Genomic DNA, 16,472 nt, shown 5'->3' with positions numbered 1-16,472 from the left:
TGGAGCAGGGGCTGTTTTATCGCAGAGAAGCTCTGATGGCTCTGTGATGAAGCCATGTGCTTTCTTTTCAAGAAAGTTTTCGCCTGCCGAGCGGAATTATGATGTTGGTAATCGGGAGTTGTTGGCTATGAAGTGGGCATTTGAGGAGTGGCGACATTGGCTCGAAGGAGCTAAACATCGTGTGGTGGTCTTGACTGATCACAAAAATCTGATTTACCTTGAATCTGCCAAGCGCCTGAATACTAGACAGGCTCGTTGGTCGCTGTTTTTCTCTCGTTTCAACTTCGTGGTCTCATACCTGCCTGGTTCGAAGAACGTGAAGGCTGATGCACTTTCTAGGAGTTTTGTGCCTGACTCTCCGGGAGTTTCTGAGCTGGCTGGTATTCTCAGAGAGGGAGTGATTTTGTCTGCCATTTCCCCAGATTTGCGACGAGTGTTGCAGAAATTTCAGGCGGATAGACCTGACTGTTGTCCACCAGAGAGACTGTTTGTCCCGGATAGATGGACCAGCAGTTATTTCTGAGGTTCATTCTTCGGTGTTGGCGGGTCATCCTGGGATTTTTGGTACCAGAGATTTGGTGGCTAGGTCCTTCTGGTGGCCTTCCTTGTCGCGGGATGTGCGTTCCTTTGTGCAGTCTTGTGGGATTTGTGCTCGGGCTAAGCCTTGCTGTTCTCGTGCCAGCGGTTTGCTTTTGCCTGTCCCGAAAAGGCCTTGGACGCACATTTCCATGGATTTTATTTCGGATCTTCCAGTATCTCAGAAAATGTCTGTCATCTGGGTGGTGTGTGATCGTTTTTCCAAGATGGTCCATTTGGTGCCCTTGCCTAAGTTGCCTTCCTCCTCCGATTTGGTTCCTCTATTTTTTCAGAATGTGGTTCGCTTGCACGGCATTCCTGAAAATATTGTGTCTGATAGAGGATCCCAGTTTGTGTCCAGGTTTTGGCGGACTTTTTGTGCTAAGATGGGCATTGATTTATCTTTTACGTCGGCCTTCCATCCTCAGACTAATGGCCAAACCGAGCGAACTAATCAGACGTTGGAAACTTATTTGAGATGTTTTGTTTCTGCTGATCGGGATGATTGGGTGACTTTTTTGCCATTGGCCGAGTTTGCCCTTAATAATCGGGCTAGTTCTGCTACTTTGGTTTCGCCTTTTTTCTGCAATTCTGGTTTCCATCCTCGTTTTTCCTCGGGTCAGGTTGAGTCTTCTGACTGTCCTGGGGTGGATTCTGTGGTGGATAGGTTGCAGCAGATTTGGAACCATGTGGTGGACAATTTGAGGTTGTCACAGGAGAAGGCTCAGCGCTTTGCCAACCGCCGCCGCGGTGTGGGTCCCCGACTTCGTGTTGGGGATTTGGTGTGGCTGTCTTCTCGGTATGTTCCTATGAAGGTCTCCTCTCCTAAATTCAAGCCTCGCTTCATCGGTCCTTATAAGATCTTGGAAATCCTTAACCCGGTGTCTTTTCGTTTGGATCTCCCAGCATCGTTTGCCATTCATAATGTGTTCCATAGGTCTTTGTTGCGGAGGTATGTGGTACCTGTGGTTCCTTCTGTTGAGCCTCCTGCTCCGGTGCTGGTCGAGGGAGAATTAGAGTACGTGGTGGAGAAGATTTTGGATTCTCGTATCTCTAGATGGAGGCTTCAGTATTTGGTGAAGTGGAAGGGCTATGGTCAGGAGGATAATTCCTGGGTTGTCGCCTCTGATGTTCATGCAGCCGATTTGGTTCGTGCTTTTCACGCGGCTCATCCTGATCACCCTGGGGGTCTTGATGAGGGTTCGGTGACCACTCCTCAAGGGGGGGGTACTGTTGTGAACTCTATTTTTAGGCTCCCTCTAGTGGTCACAAGCGGTACTGTGTAGTGTTGTCTTTATGCAGGTTGGCTGCATCAGCTGGTTCATTATCCTTGGTTGGTTTCCTATTTAGCTCACCTGGATACTCAGTTCCTTGCCTGCTATCAATGTATTCAGTGCTCTTCAGATTCCTTGTGATACCTTGCTCCCAGCCTCTTCAAGACAAGCTAAGTTTTTGTCCGTTCATTTTTTGATTATCAGCATTCATCATGTTTCTTGTCCAGCTTGCTAAAATGTGATTTCCTCGCTTGCTGGTTGCTCTAGGGGACTGAGTTTCTCCCCCCACACCGTTAGTTGGTGCGGGGGTTCTTGAAATCTCAGTGTGGATATTTTGTAAGGGTTTTTTACTGACCGCACAGACCCCCTTTACTATTTTCTGCTATCTAGTATTAGTGGGCCTCATTTGCTGAATCTGTTTTCACCCCTGTGTATGTGCCTTCCTCTTACCTCACCGTTATTATTTGTTGGGGGCTTCTATATCTTTGGGGATTATTTCTCTGGAGGCAAGAGAGGTCTTTCTTTCTCTCTAGGGGTAGTTAGTTCCTCAGGCTGGCTCGAGACGTCTAGGATTTTTAGGCACGTTCACCGGCTACTTCTAGTGTGTTTGGATAGGTTCAGTTTTGCGGTCAGTCCAGTTTGCCACCTCCCTAGAGCTTGTCCTATGTTTGTTACTTAGCTGGAGTAATTCGTGATCCTCAACCACTAAGGATCATAACAGCGGTGGGCGGTACGGCATGCACCTGAGCAGGGTCCCTTCCTACTTAGGTGGGCGACGCCATGGCCTGGTGTCCATGGGGGGGGGGGTTGCGGCAGTGCTGTGGCGGCGGCAGACGTGCGGTCACCTCCTCAGGTGAGGTGACGCCGCGGCCCGGTATCCAAGGCGAGCAGCAGAGCTGTGTTAATCACCGGTTTCTCGATGGCGGCGGCCACCTTCCTGAGGCTGCACGTGCGCAGATTGAGTGCTCTGCTTTCCGGGGCTTCAGGAAAATGGCCGCGGGAGGCCGCGCGTGCACTGAGGGAGATTGCGGCGGCCATTTTCCTGAAGCCGAGATCTCAATCTGCGAACTCCGCTTCAGGAAAATGGCCGCCACAATCTCCATCTGTGCACACGCGGCCTCCCGCGGCCATTTTCCTGAAGCCCCGGGAAGCAGAGAACTCAATCTGTACATGCGCGGCCTCAGGAAGATGGCCGCCGCCACCGAGAAAGCCGTGATTCACCCGGCTATGATGCTCGCCGTGGATACCGAGCCGCGGCGTCACCTCACCTGTGGAAGGGACCCTGCTCATGCCATACCGCTCACCGTGCCTCATCATCCCGCGCACCTCTGCCTCCGCTGCCACACCACGGCCGGTAAGCCTGCATTCGAACTATAAGACGCACCCATTTTCCTTACAATTTTTTTTGGGGAAAAAGTGCGTCTTATAGTCTGAAAAATACGGTATATAGATAATTGATATATTATTATTATACATTTTTATAGCGCCATCTAATCCATGGCGCTTTACATGTGAAAAGGGAGCAAATATAGACAAATACATTAAACATGAGCAAAAAACAAGGCACACAGGTACATAAGGAGGGAGGACCCTGCCCGCGAGGGCTCACAGTCTGCAGGGGATGGGTGAGGATGCACTAGGAGAGGGGAGAGCTGGTTGTGCGGCGGTTCAGTAGGTTCAGGATCACTGCAGGCTGTAGGCTTGTTGGAGGAGGTGGGTCTTCAGGTTATTTTTGAAGGTTTCTATGGTAGGCGAGAGTCTGATGTGTTGTGGTAGAGGGTTCCAGAGTAGGGGTGATGCGTGAGAGAAATCTTGTATACGATTGTGGGAAGAGGAGATAAGAGGGGAGTAGAGAAGGAGATCTTGTGAGGATCGGAGGTTGCGTGTAGGTAAGTACCGGGAGACGAGGTCACAGATGTATGGAGGAGACAGGTTGTGGATGGCTTTGTAGGTCATTGTGAGGGTTTTGAACTGGAGTCTCTGAGCAATAGGAAGCCAGTGAAGGGCTTGGCATAGGGGAGAGGCTGGGGAATAGCGGGGAGACAGGTGGATTAGTCGGGCAGCAGAGTGTAGGATGCATTGGAGAGTGCCAGAGGAGAGGTCAGAGAGTAGGAGGTTGCAGTAGTCGAGGCGGGAGATGATAAGGGCATGGACTAGGGTTTTTGTGGTGTAACGGTCAAGGAATGGGCAGATCCAGGAGATATTTTTGAGTTTGAGATGGTAGGTGATATATAAGTTATTGATACTTACATGATACATAGCCACGGTGGCTCAGTGGTTAGCACTACAGCGCTGGAGTCCTGGGTTCAAATCCCATCAAGGACATCATCTGCAAGCAGTTTGTATGTTTCCCCCCACATTCCAAAGACATACTGATAGGGGATGTAGATTGTGAGCCCCATCGGGGACAGCGATGATAATGTGTGCAAAACTGTAAAGCGCTGCGGAATATGTTAGTGCTATATAAAAATAAAGATTATTATTATATATAGGTGACACATAGTAACTATGTGATCAACAAGGTGTGGACAGGTAAACTCAGGCCACCCTGGTGTGAGGAGCCAGCTCCATCCGGGGTCCGGCAGCACGAGGTCGTATTACACTCCCCCGATATACAGATGATCCTCTCTGTACTGCATTAAAGGGAACCTGTCGCCCCAAAATCGCATATGAGCTGTGGCCACCGGCATCAGGGGCTTATCTACAACATTCTGTAATGCATTCTGTAATGCTGTAGATAAGCCCCCGATGTATCCTGAAAGATGAGAAAAAGAGGTTAGATTATACTCACCCAGGGGCGGTCCGGTCCAGGTCCGGCACCTCCTATCTTCTTACGATGACATCCTCTTCTTGTCTTCACGCTGCGGCTCCTGCGCAGGTGTACTGATTTTCCCTGTTGAGGGCAGAGCAAAGTACTGCAGTGCGCAGGGAAAGGTCAGAGAGGCCCGGCGCCTGCGCACTGCAGTACTTTGCTCTGCCCTCAACAGGACAGACAAAGTACACCTGTGCCGGAGCCACAGCGTGAAGACAAGAAGAGGACCCCATCCTATGAAGATGGGAGGCCCCGGACCGCAGCGGGACCGCCCCTGGGTGAGTATAATCTAACCTCTTTTTCTCATCTTTCAGGATATATCGGGGGCTTATCTACAGCATTACAGAATGCATTACAGAATGCTGGAGATAAGCCCCTGATGCCGGTGGGCTTGGCTCAGGTACGACTTTGGGGGTGACAGGTTCCCTTTAATGTAAACACAGGATCACTGACAGCAGTAATATAGCAAACAGCAGATGAATCCAGCGATCAGCCCCTAATAACGATGGCTCGGCCTCCCGGATGACTGTGGCGGATTCGCCGCTCAGTGACGGACACCCCCTGATGAAGCCGCTGAACACAGCGAAACGTCACCGAGCAGCCGATGGCCCCTGTGTGGATGGAGCAGTCAGGGGCCCCACAGACGTCACCAGACTGCACATTACCCCCAGTCACCTGTGTGGGGCGCTCTCCTGGCCTCACGGCGCTATTTTCCGACTTCTCTGTATAACTGTTATGTCAGGGGTCACAGTGTATCCGCAATAATCGGCCATTCTCCTCTCCACACATGCTGCAGGCTCTTCTGTCATGTATAACGCAATACTGCAGGCACAAGGTGACGCTGAGCTACCGCAGGGTGTGAACGGATACATACACGTGAGGGGACTGTCTGCGCATGTGTACACCACTCCGTGCTCCCCGCATTGTCCTCCGACCTCTATCACCTCAGGAAGGGAGAGCCCCAACAAGGCGCACCGGCCACTTCCGGCGGCTGCAGCTGACTTCCGGGAGGACGAACATGGCCGCTGCGGTCTCTTCGATGTGTCTGCGGGGAAACTACCGAGCGCTGGTCATGGATTCGGTAATTTCACAAAACTTTATCGGTAGTGAACAGGCGTGTAGGAATGACAGCAGAGACAGCGATATATATAGTGTATGTGGTGCGTACACTGGAGGTGTGGGCTGAGTGTCCTGTATGGGGGAGGAGAGGGCAGGCGGCGCTGTGTGCAGGGGAAGGGTGTGGGCCGGGGGTGTATATATATATACAGAGGAGGAGAGGGCAGTCACAGGAAGGAGTATATGTATATATATATATATATATATATATATATATATATATATATACAGAGGAGGAGAGGGCAGTCACAGGAAGGAGTATATGTATATACACGGGAGGAGAGGGCAGTCACAGGAAGGAGTATATATATATATATATATATATATATATATATATATATATATACAGAGGAGGAGAGGGCAGTCACAGGAAGGAGTGTGTATATATATATATATATATATATATATATACACACAGAGGAGGAGAGGGCAGTCACAGGAAGGAGTGTGTGTGTATATATATATATATATATATATATATATATATATATACACAGGAGGAGAGGGCAGTCACAGGAAGGAGTGTGTGTATATATATATATATATACACAGGAGGAGAGGGCAGTCACAGGAAGGAGTGTGTGTATATATATATATATATATACAGAGGAGGAGAGGGCAGTCACAGGAAGGAGTATATGTATATACACGGGAGGAGAGGGCAGTCACAGGAAGGAGTATATATATATATATATATATATATATATATATATATATACAGAGGAGGAGAGGGCAGTCACAGGAAGGAGTGTGTATATATATATATATATATATATATATACACACAGAGGAGGAGAGGGCAGTCACAGGAAGGAGTGTGTGTGTATATATATATATATATATACACAGGAGGAGAGGGCAGTCACAGGAAGGAGTGTGTGTATATATATATATATATATACACAGGAGGAGAGGGCAGTCACAGGAAGGAGTGTGTGTATATATATATATATATATATATATATATATATATATATACACAGGAGGAGAGGGCAGTCACAGGAAGGAGTGTGTGTATATATATATATATATACACAGGAGGAGAGGGCAGTCACAGGAAGGAGTGTGTGTATATATATATATATATATATATATATATATACACAGAGGAGGAGAGGGCAGTCACAGGAAGGAGTATATATATATATATATAGGAGGAGGAGAGGGCAGTCACAGGAAGGAGTATATATATATATATATATACATATACATATACAGAGGAGGAGAGGGCAGTCACAAGGAGTATATATATATATACAGAGGAGGAGAGGGCAGTCACAGGAAGGAGTATATATATATATACAGAGGAGGAGAGGGCAGTCACAGGAAGGAGTATATATATACAAAGGAGGAGAGGGCAGTCACAGGAAGGAGTATATATATATATATATATATATATATATATATATATATATATATATATATATATATATATATATATATATATATATACAAAGGAGGAGAGGGCAGTCACAGGAAGGAATATATATATATACAAAGGAGGAGAGGGCATTCACAGGAAGGAATATATATATATACAAAGGAGGGGAGGGCAGTCACAGGAAGGAGTATATATATATATATATATATATATATATATATATATATATATATATATACAAAGGAGGAGAGGGCAGTCACAGGAAGGGGTGTATATATATACACACGGGAGGAGAGGGCAGTCACAGGAAGGAGTGTATATATATATATACAGAGGAGGAGAGGGCAGGGGAAGGGTGTGGGCAGGAGTGTATATATATATATATATACACATATACATATACATACACAGAGGAGGAGAGGGCAGTCACAGGAAGGAGTGTATATATATATATATATATATATATATATATATATATATATATATATATATATATATATATATATATATATATATATATATATACAGAGGAGGAGAGAGCAGCCACAGGAAGGAGTGTGTGTGTATGTACATACGGTGTGTGTGTGTATATAATATATATATATATTATATACACATACACACAGGTACGTCTCACAAGAATAGAATATCATCAAACAGTTAATATACATTTCAGTGGGACATTTTGGATTTTACAACCATTTTTCCAGCTGGTGTTATAAAGTATTCTAATTTACTGAGATAATGACTTTTGGGTTTCATTGGCTGTAAGCCGTAATCATCACCATGAACAGAAGTAAACACGTGAAATAGATCCCTCTGTGTGTAATGACTATAGAATAGGTGAGGTTCAGTTTTTGTATTGAAGAACTGACCTTCTAATTTAGTGAGAAGCCCCTGTGTATGTGTATATACACTCACCGGCCACTTTATTAGGTACACCATGCTAGTAACGGGTTGGACCCCCTTTTGCCTTCAGAACTGCCTCAATTCTTCGTGGCATAGATTCAACAAGGTGCTGGAAGCATTCCTCAGAGATTTTGGTCCATATTGACATGATGGCATCACACAGTTGCCGCAGATTTGTCGGCTGCACATCCCAAAGATGCTCCATACAAGGCAGGATGGATCCATGCTTTCATGTTGTTTACGCCAAATTCTGACCCTACCATCCGAATGTCGCAGCAGAAATCGAGACTCATCAGACCAAGCAACGTTTTTCCAATCTTCTACTGTCCAATTTCGATGAGCTTGTACAAATTGTAGCCTCAGTTTCCTGTTCTTAGCTGAAAGGAGTGGTACCCGGTGTGGTCTTCTGCTGCTGTAGCCCATCTGCCTCAAAGTTCGACGCACTGTGCGTTCAGAGATGCTCTTAGGCCTACCTTGGTTGTAACGGGTGGCGATTTGAGTCACTGTTGCCTTTCTATCAGCTCGAACCAGTCTGCCCATTCTCCTCTGACCTCTGGCATCAACAAGGCATTTCCGCCCACAGAACTGCCGCTCACTGGATTTTTTTTCTTTTTCGGACCATTCTCTGTAAACCCTAGAGATGGTTGTGCGTGAAAATCCCAGTAGATCAGCAGTTTCTGAAATACTCAGACCAGCCCTTCTGGCACCAACAACCATGCCACGTTCAAAGGCACTCAAATCACCTTTCTTCCCCATACTGATGCTCGGTTTGAACTGCAGGAGATTGTCTTGACCATGTCTACATGCCTAAATGCACCATGTTGCCACCATGTGATTGGCTGATTAGAAATTAAGTGTTAACAAGAAGTTGGACAGGTGGACCTAATAAAGTGGCCGGTGAGTGTATGTGTGTACAGTATTATATATATGTGTGTATCTAGTGTATGAGAGCAGGTACGTGTGACACCAGGAAGAAGTGATGAACCATGGAAATAACGGAGACATTACTGACCTGTACGTGATGGACGCAACACGATCACAACCTCCGGAGTCAGCCTCGTGCAGAAATCCCGGCACCTCCAGCCTCTGTCGCCGTCACAGGAAGGAGTATATATATATATATACAGAGGAGGAGAGGGCAGTCACAGGAAGGAGTATATGTATATACACGGGAGGAGAGGGCAGTCACAGGAAGGAGTATATATACAGAGGAGGAGAGGGCAGGCGGCGCTGTGTGCAGGGGAAGGGTGTGGGCCGGGGGTGTATATATATATATATATATATATACAGAGGAGGAGAGGGCAGTCACAGGAAAGAGTGTGTGTATATATATATATACAGAGGAGGAGAGGGCAGTCACAGGAAGGAGTGTATATATATATACAGAGGAGGAGAGGGCAGTCACAGGAAGGAGTATATGTATATACACGAGAGGAGAGGGCAGTCACAGGAAGGAGTATATATATATATATATATATATATATATATATACATATATACAGAGGAGGAGAGGGCAGGCGGCGCTGTGTGCAGGGGAAGGGTGTGGGCCGGGGGTGTGTATATATATATATATATACAGAGGAGGAGAGGGCAGTCACAGGAAGGAGTATATATATACAGAGGAGGAGAGGGCAGTCACAGGAAGGAGTATATGTATATACACGGGAGGAGAGGGCAGTCACAGGAAGGAGTATATATATATATATATATATATATATATATATATATATATATATATATATACAGAGGAGGAGAGGGCAGGCGGCGCTGTGTGCAGGGGAAGGGTGTGGGCCGGGGGTGTGTATATATATATATATATACAGAGGAGGAGAGGGCAGTCACAGGAAGGAGTATATGTATATACACGGGAGGAGAGGGCAGTCACAGGAAGGAGTGTATATATATATATATATATATATATATATATATATATATATATATATATATATATATATATACACATACAGAGGAGGAGAGGGCAGTCACAGGAAGGAGTGCATATATATATATACACGGGAGGAGAGGGCAGCCACAGGAAGGAGTGTGTGTGTATATATATATATATATATATATATATATATATATATATATATATATATATATATATATATATATATATATATATATATATATATATACAGAGGAGGAGAGGGCAGTCACAGGAAGGAGTGTGTGTATATATATATCAATGATTCAATGATTCAAAGAAGCTTTATTGGCAGGACCAAATACACATCAGTTTTGCCAAAGCAAGTGTATAAAGGCAATAGGGATAGGGACTGTGGGGATGTTGGGTAGGAGCTGTAGGGGAGGTGGATGGGGGCAGATCCATTGTGGGGGCTATAGTCCATGGCATCATGGCTGTCTTTCTCGCAGTATATATATATACAGAGGAGGAGAGGGCAGTCACAGGAAGGAGTGTGTGTGTATATAGGAGGAGGAGAGGGCAGTCACAGGAAGGAGTATATATATATATAGGAGGAGGAGAGGGCAGTCACAGGAAGGAGTATATATATATATATATATATATGTATATATATATATATATATACAGAGGAGGAGAGGGCAGTCACAGGAAGGAGTATATATATACAAAGGAGGAGAGGGCAGTCACAGGAAGGAGTATATATATATATATATATATATAGGAGGAGGAGGAGAGGGCAGTCACAGGAAGGAGTGTATATATATATACACACGGGAGGAGAGGGCAGTCACAGGAAGGAGTATATATATATATATACATATACAGAGGAGGAGAGGGCAGTCACAAGGAGTATATATATATATATATATATATACAGAGGAGGAGAGGGCAGTCACAGGAAGGAGTATATATATATATATATATATATATATATATATATATATATATATACAGAGGAGGAGAGGGCAGTCACAGGAAGGAATATATATATATATATATATATATATATATATATATATATATACAAAGGAGGAGAGGGCAGTCACAGGAAGGGGTGTATATATATACACACGGGAGGAGAGGGCAGTCACAGGAAGGAGTGTATATATATATATACAGAGGAGGAGAGGGCAGGGGAAGGGTGTGGGCAGGAGTGTATATATATATATATATACACATATACATATACATACACAGAGGAGGAGAGGGCAGTCACAGGAAGGAGTGTATATATATATATATATATATATATATATATATATATATATATATATATATATATATATATATATATACAGAGGAGGAGAGAGCAGCCACAGGAAGGAGTGTGTGTGTATGTACATACGGTGTGTGTGTGTATATAATATATATATATATTATATACACATACACACAGGTACGTCTCACAAGAATAGAATATCATCAAACAGTTAATATACATTTCAGTGGGACATTTTGGATTTTACAACCATTTTTCCAGCTGGTGTTATAAAGTATTCTAATTTACTGAGATAATGACTTTTGGGTTTCATTGGCTGTAAGCCGTAATCATCACCATGAACAGAAGTAAACACGTGAAATAGATCCCTCTGTGTGTAATGACTATAGAATAGGTGAGGTTCAGTTTTTGTATTGAAGAACTGACCTTCTAATTTAGTGAGAAGCCCCTGTGTGTGATATATGTGTGTATCTAGTGTATGAGAGCAGGTACGTGTGACACCAGGAAGAAGTGATGAACCATGGAAATAACGGAGACATTACTGACCTGTACATGATGGACGCAACACGATCACAACCTCCGGAGTCAGCCTCGTGCAGAAATCCCGGCACCTCCAGCCTCTGTCGCCGTCACTGAGGTTATAAATGGTCGTCTGAGAAAGGAAATCCTCAGGATCCAAAGCTAATCACGGCTCCGATGTGCTCGATGGAGACAAGTCTGGAGACTCTGCAGCCACAGGATGAGGCCATGCAGGCTATCACAGTAGTGCGAAGGACATGCGGCCTGGCAGTGTGCAGAAATGGCCGCATCTCTGGATGAAGCAATGTAACGCTGAGCTGTGCATCTGTGAGGACTAGAGGGTCTGGCTGCCGTACGGCCCCGTTGTGCAGATCCTAGTGACAGTGCACTCTCCCTATGTGACGCCCAATTTCACTTGCAGCACAGATCGCATCACTACACTCCATTGCTAAAATCTTATGAGACCACATGGTCAGCACCATGAAGAGGCTTCACGAGGGAACATCACACTGGTCCTACTCCTAGGATTATGGTCTGGAGGAGCAGCATGTGTGGCAGCCAGGCCTCTCTAGTCCTCATTGTAGATGCACTAACAACACAGCGTTACATTTATTTAGTGGTGGGGCCAGAGGTAATTTCTGCACACTCCCAGGCCGCATGTTTCTCGCACTACTGTGAGCGCCTCGTGGCCTCAACCTGCTCCTGTGGTCGCAGTGTCTCCAGACTTATTTCCATCGAGAACATAGGGGACGTCATTGTTCGGTGATTACACAGGAGCTGCCAGCAACGGATACTGAGGATTTGTAGAATTAGCGGCAGAACCTTTCTCAGACGAATAATAACCTCAGTGACAGCAGCCGAGAATGCAGGTGCCAGGATTTCTGCACGAGGCCCACTCCGGACTGAAGACATCAGAGGTTTAGAACATTTTGTTTCCATTTTCCATCATGTACAGATCAGTATGGTCTCCATCGGGTAATTTTCACAATTCCACCTCGTCTTTTTCAGGTGTTACAGTTTCTCTGTTGTGTATCTGTGTGTATATATATATATATTTATATAATGAGAGGAGCATGGTCAGGACATATATACATAAGAAGTGTAGTCCAGTATATACATCAGCAGGTCGTATAGGACAATTTGTCTTTTCGTCCATGCAGTACAGATATATCCATGTGCCATCGTTGTTTCTCACAGATCAGACCCTCTGAGTAGGGTTACGATTTTCTTGTAAATGATCTCAGAAATGTTTGTTTTATTTCAGGAGTGACTCTGCAGGATTTTGGGTCCCTTTTCTACCGTTATGTAATGACTTTGAAACATGTCTCGAGAAAGAAAGTTCCTTCGTCAGGACCCGTCTCCGGGTCCAGAAGGTTTCTCGGACTCCAGCAGCACGTCCTCGCAGGAAGGTTCCTCCACTTCTGCTAAAGCAGCACTGAGAGGTCCCCGGACTAGGAACCAGGGTCATTTTCCCTTCAGCTTCTTGCCTGTTGACTGTCAGCTCCATGTGTTTTCATTCCTGTCTGAAATCGAGAAGTGCACGGCGGCTTTGGTCTGCTCAGACTGGAGTAAACTAATGCGTACACCGCGACTATGGAGAGTGGCCGACTTTATGAGGCTTGGAGCTGTCCTCTCCGGTATGGATGGGGTGCTGGTGTCAGTGAGGGAGTTTGAGAGGTGGAAGGAGTGGGTGCACCAGTACGCTTACCATCTGACGTCCCGCGGAGCATGCTTGTCTGTCCTTCGGGCTAGTTTTGATTTGGGAGATCAAAGAACCAAGTGGGCCGACTTCCTTCTTCAGTTTCTTGATGGCGTTCACTGCGGAGATCTTCAGGAGTTAGAGTTGAATTGGACGTTGACGCATCTGGAGCCTCTCTATATTTATCCACCAGGTAGCATTGCACAAATATGTTTGGCCAAGACTGACCAGTTCAACAGCTTTCAGACTCTTTTTGAGCGCCTCACCCGTACATCCCCCAAGCTGAGCCGCATAAAGCTTCCGTTTGATTGGTCAGAGCATTCGGTATCGCTTCTCACAAATTTCCAAAATCTCAGCACATTAGAGCTGAACTATTTCTGGGTTTTTAAGAGCGTCCGGCCAGAAATAATGCAACAGCTTACAAGATCCCTTCCCAAGCTGAAGACTTTGATTCTTCAGGTTCTCGTTCCTGTAAAGGACTTGGGCGTCTCGTACCCTATGGAGTCTAAATCTCTGGAGTTTTTGGATGTGTCTCAAAGTCGTGGACTGGTATTCAGTTACCTTGATTTGCCATCCTTAAAAGAACTTAAGATAAAGAAAACCATCAGGGGCATCATCTTAAATCGTAGAACTCGGGTTTCCCTTCAAACCCGATGGACATGTTTATACGACTTAATCAAGGCGGGCACGCCAAAGCTCGAGGTGTTCAACTCACACACTTTGCTTCCAAACTGGCAGACACAGACTTACCTGGAGCTGAGCGAGGTCCTCCTGCAGTGTTGTTACTGCATCCAGCACACAGACACATGGTTGCTCTGAGCCGAACCACCTGCCAACCTGCGCTTAGTCCTACATCTCAGGAACTCGTCATAGGACTCTCCTCATCTCACACTCACTCAGTCATTAGGGGCACCATTGTGTCACGTGAAAGAGACCTCCATTAGACTTTAAGTAACTCTCGAGTACATACTTTATTTTACCTGAGGGTGTGAAGTCATTCCTACTCCAAAATCAAAAACGCCTTGGTAAATTTTATGCTTTTTAAAAACTCTGTTCAGTTTTTTTCTTACCGGTTTCTGTTTTTTGATTTGTTCATTCTTAAAAATCCAGTAGTTGCCTGGTCAGGTTCCCCAAGTGTTGAGGACAACCTATGACTTTTCTTTTTTAGATGAAGCACATGTGCTGTCTTTGGGCTCTTGTAATGGAAAGTATAGGGGTGTGGACTTGTGTAAAAGATGCAGCGATGATGGGGACCAGACACTCACCTTTGACCTTTAGGCTTCCAATCATTTACCAAAGAGGTTGTGAAATGTGAACTCGAGTGACCGTATACTGGTTTGTGGTTGCGGAGAGATAAGTTAGATGTGACTTTTCCTTGTGTGGAGAGGGATCGAGGAACTCTCCATGGAGTCCAGAAGAAGCCCTGACTGTAGACATTAGGTTGATCTTGCAGGATACAACATCACTTTTTTTTCTGATCTGGTTTTGATTTGTAGGTTGAGCAGGTTCAGAAAATCGAGACATGAAAAGTCTTGGGTGGTGTTATTGATGCACGTAGACATTCGCCCTAGTAGCTCAACTGTTCAGATTTTCTTCTGTTGGTGTCTCTCAATGATGAGTGAACCTGCTCAGATAAGGTGTTATCCGAGCATGCACGTGTGCTAACCTAGTGCTCAAAAAATATGCTTGAGTCCCCGCAGCTGCATGTCTTGTTAGAAAGCTGCGACACATGCAGGGATTGTCTGACAGCCGCGAGTCATGCAACTGCGAGGATTCGGACATACTTGTCAAGCACGCCCAAGACACTCTGTTAGCACCCGAGCATGCTCGAAAAACGCCTTCTCTCATCATTTTTGGAAATAGATTTATACAACAAGGGAATAAATTGTCATGTGTGAACATATAGTCCGGTAAAATAATCTTCTTATTAGCGATTTCTAAAAAACAACGCCAATAGCCCAGTGTAACAAACACTTGGCAATAATTAATCTATCAGTTACAGAGATATCTAAAATCAGACCATGGATAATTCCACATAATAAAGTTACCACTATAATAACATCCAGATATGATAACAGCCTGTAAATACCTGCAGAGTCCCTTACTAATATTCTAGACTGTTTCTACCTAACTGGCGGTTGGCACCCTAGATTACAAGAAGTGGCGCCCCCACTCGTCGGCAGCTCTCCCTGCCATTAAGTCATTAATAGTAGATGGGAGAATAGGTGAAATAGGCAGATCAAGCAAACCCAACTGGTGAATGCAGGTCAGTAGACCCCCCAACTATACATTGAATATGGGCATAGTAGCCCCCCAAAAATATCACAAGGGGGTCATAGTTAGCAAAAGGGAACTTATTGTGAAAGTATAGCGCATCATCGCGTTTTCCCGTCCATTCTGCTCATCTGGAGGCCTGTTGGATGGATGATGTATGATGCAGGAAGCAGATGTCACTGTGATACCAGTTAATCAAGTGTATGGGGTGTATCAGTCCAATATCAGGAGTGAATTGAGTAGTATGCCCATAATGTAATCAGCCCGATTTACTTACTGGGCATATCTGGTCTCTGGCACAACGTCATGGGTGGAGTCCATGTGCGCCTCGGCAGGGACGCAGGTACCCATCTCCAACACACTCCGAGCCATGCACGATGACATCAAGCAATATAGATACACAAAGCATTGGCAAAGCCTGTGCATCCATTACGTGTGAGTGGTGCAAGGTAGCGGACAGAAGAGTGCGGTGTATAACTTTAATCAGGTGTTCACCAGTATCCGATCATCACTACTGTCTATGGTGGCTCTCACTGATGAATCATTGAAAAACTCCCGATGGCTCCCATCCTTCACACGTCCATCCATGTGAAGTAGCGTTTCCTCATTTTGTCTCTTCCAGTCCTGGCCCCAGTGATGGTCTAGTAGGGTCCGCAGGATTGCCCTGCGGTCACTTAATGGTCGGGGAGGGACACCATTAAATGAGATTAAACTTGTCAGCACTTTCTGTAGTTTTCATTCATCGTGATGTCTTTCAGTGGAGGGG

The 16,472-nt window shown here is 45.2% G+C and overlaps 1 protein-coding gene across 1 annotated transcript; it reads left to right on the top strand.

The window, feature by feature from the left end:
* Positions 1 to 5,557: 5,557 nt before the first annotated feature.
* On the top strand, positions 5,558 to 15,335 carry LOC143783152 (uncharacterized). Its single transcript, XM_077271474.1, has 2 exons — positions 5,558 to 5,743; positions 12,998 to 15,335. The coding sequence occupies exon 2, from the start codon at positions 13,055 to 13,057 to the stop codon at positions 14,249 to 14,251; it is 1,197 nt and encodes a 398-aa protein (XP_077127589.1). The 5' UTR covers positions 5,558 to 5,743; positions 12,998 to 13,054; the 3' UTR covers positions 14,252 to 15,335.
* The last annotated feature ends 1,137 nt before the right edge of the window (positions 15,336 to 16,472 follow it).

The sequence above is a fragment of the Ranitomeya variabilis genome, chromosome 6 (genome assembly GCF_051348905.1).
Source record: "Ranitomeya variabilis isolate aRanVar5 chromosome 6, aRanVar5.hap1, whole genome shotgun sequence".
Taxonomy (NCBI): domain Eukaryota; kingdom Metazoa; phylum Chordata; class Amphibia; order Anura; family Dendrobatidae; genus Ranitomeya; species Ranitomeya variabilis.
Note: the sequence above shows the minus strand (reverse complement) of the source record. Positions and strands in the feature narration are given on the sequence as shown.

Excerpts from the sequence above, each read along its gene's own strand:
- LOC143783152 (XM_077271474.1), top strand. The coding sequence starts at position 13,055 with ATGTCTCGAGAAAGAAAGTTCCTTCGTCAGGACCCGTCTCCGGGTCCA.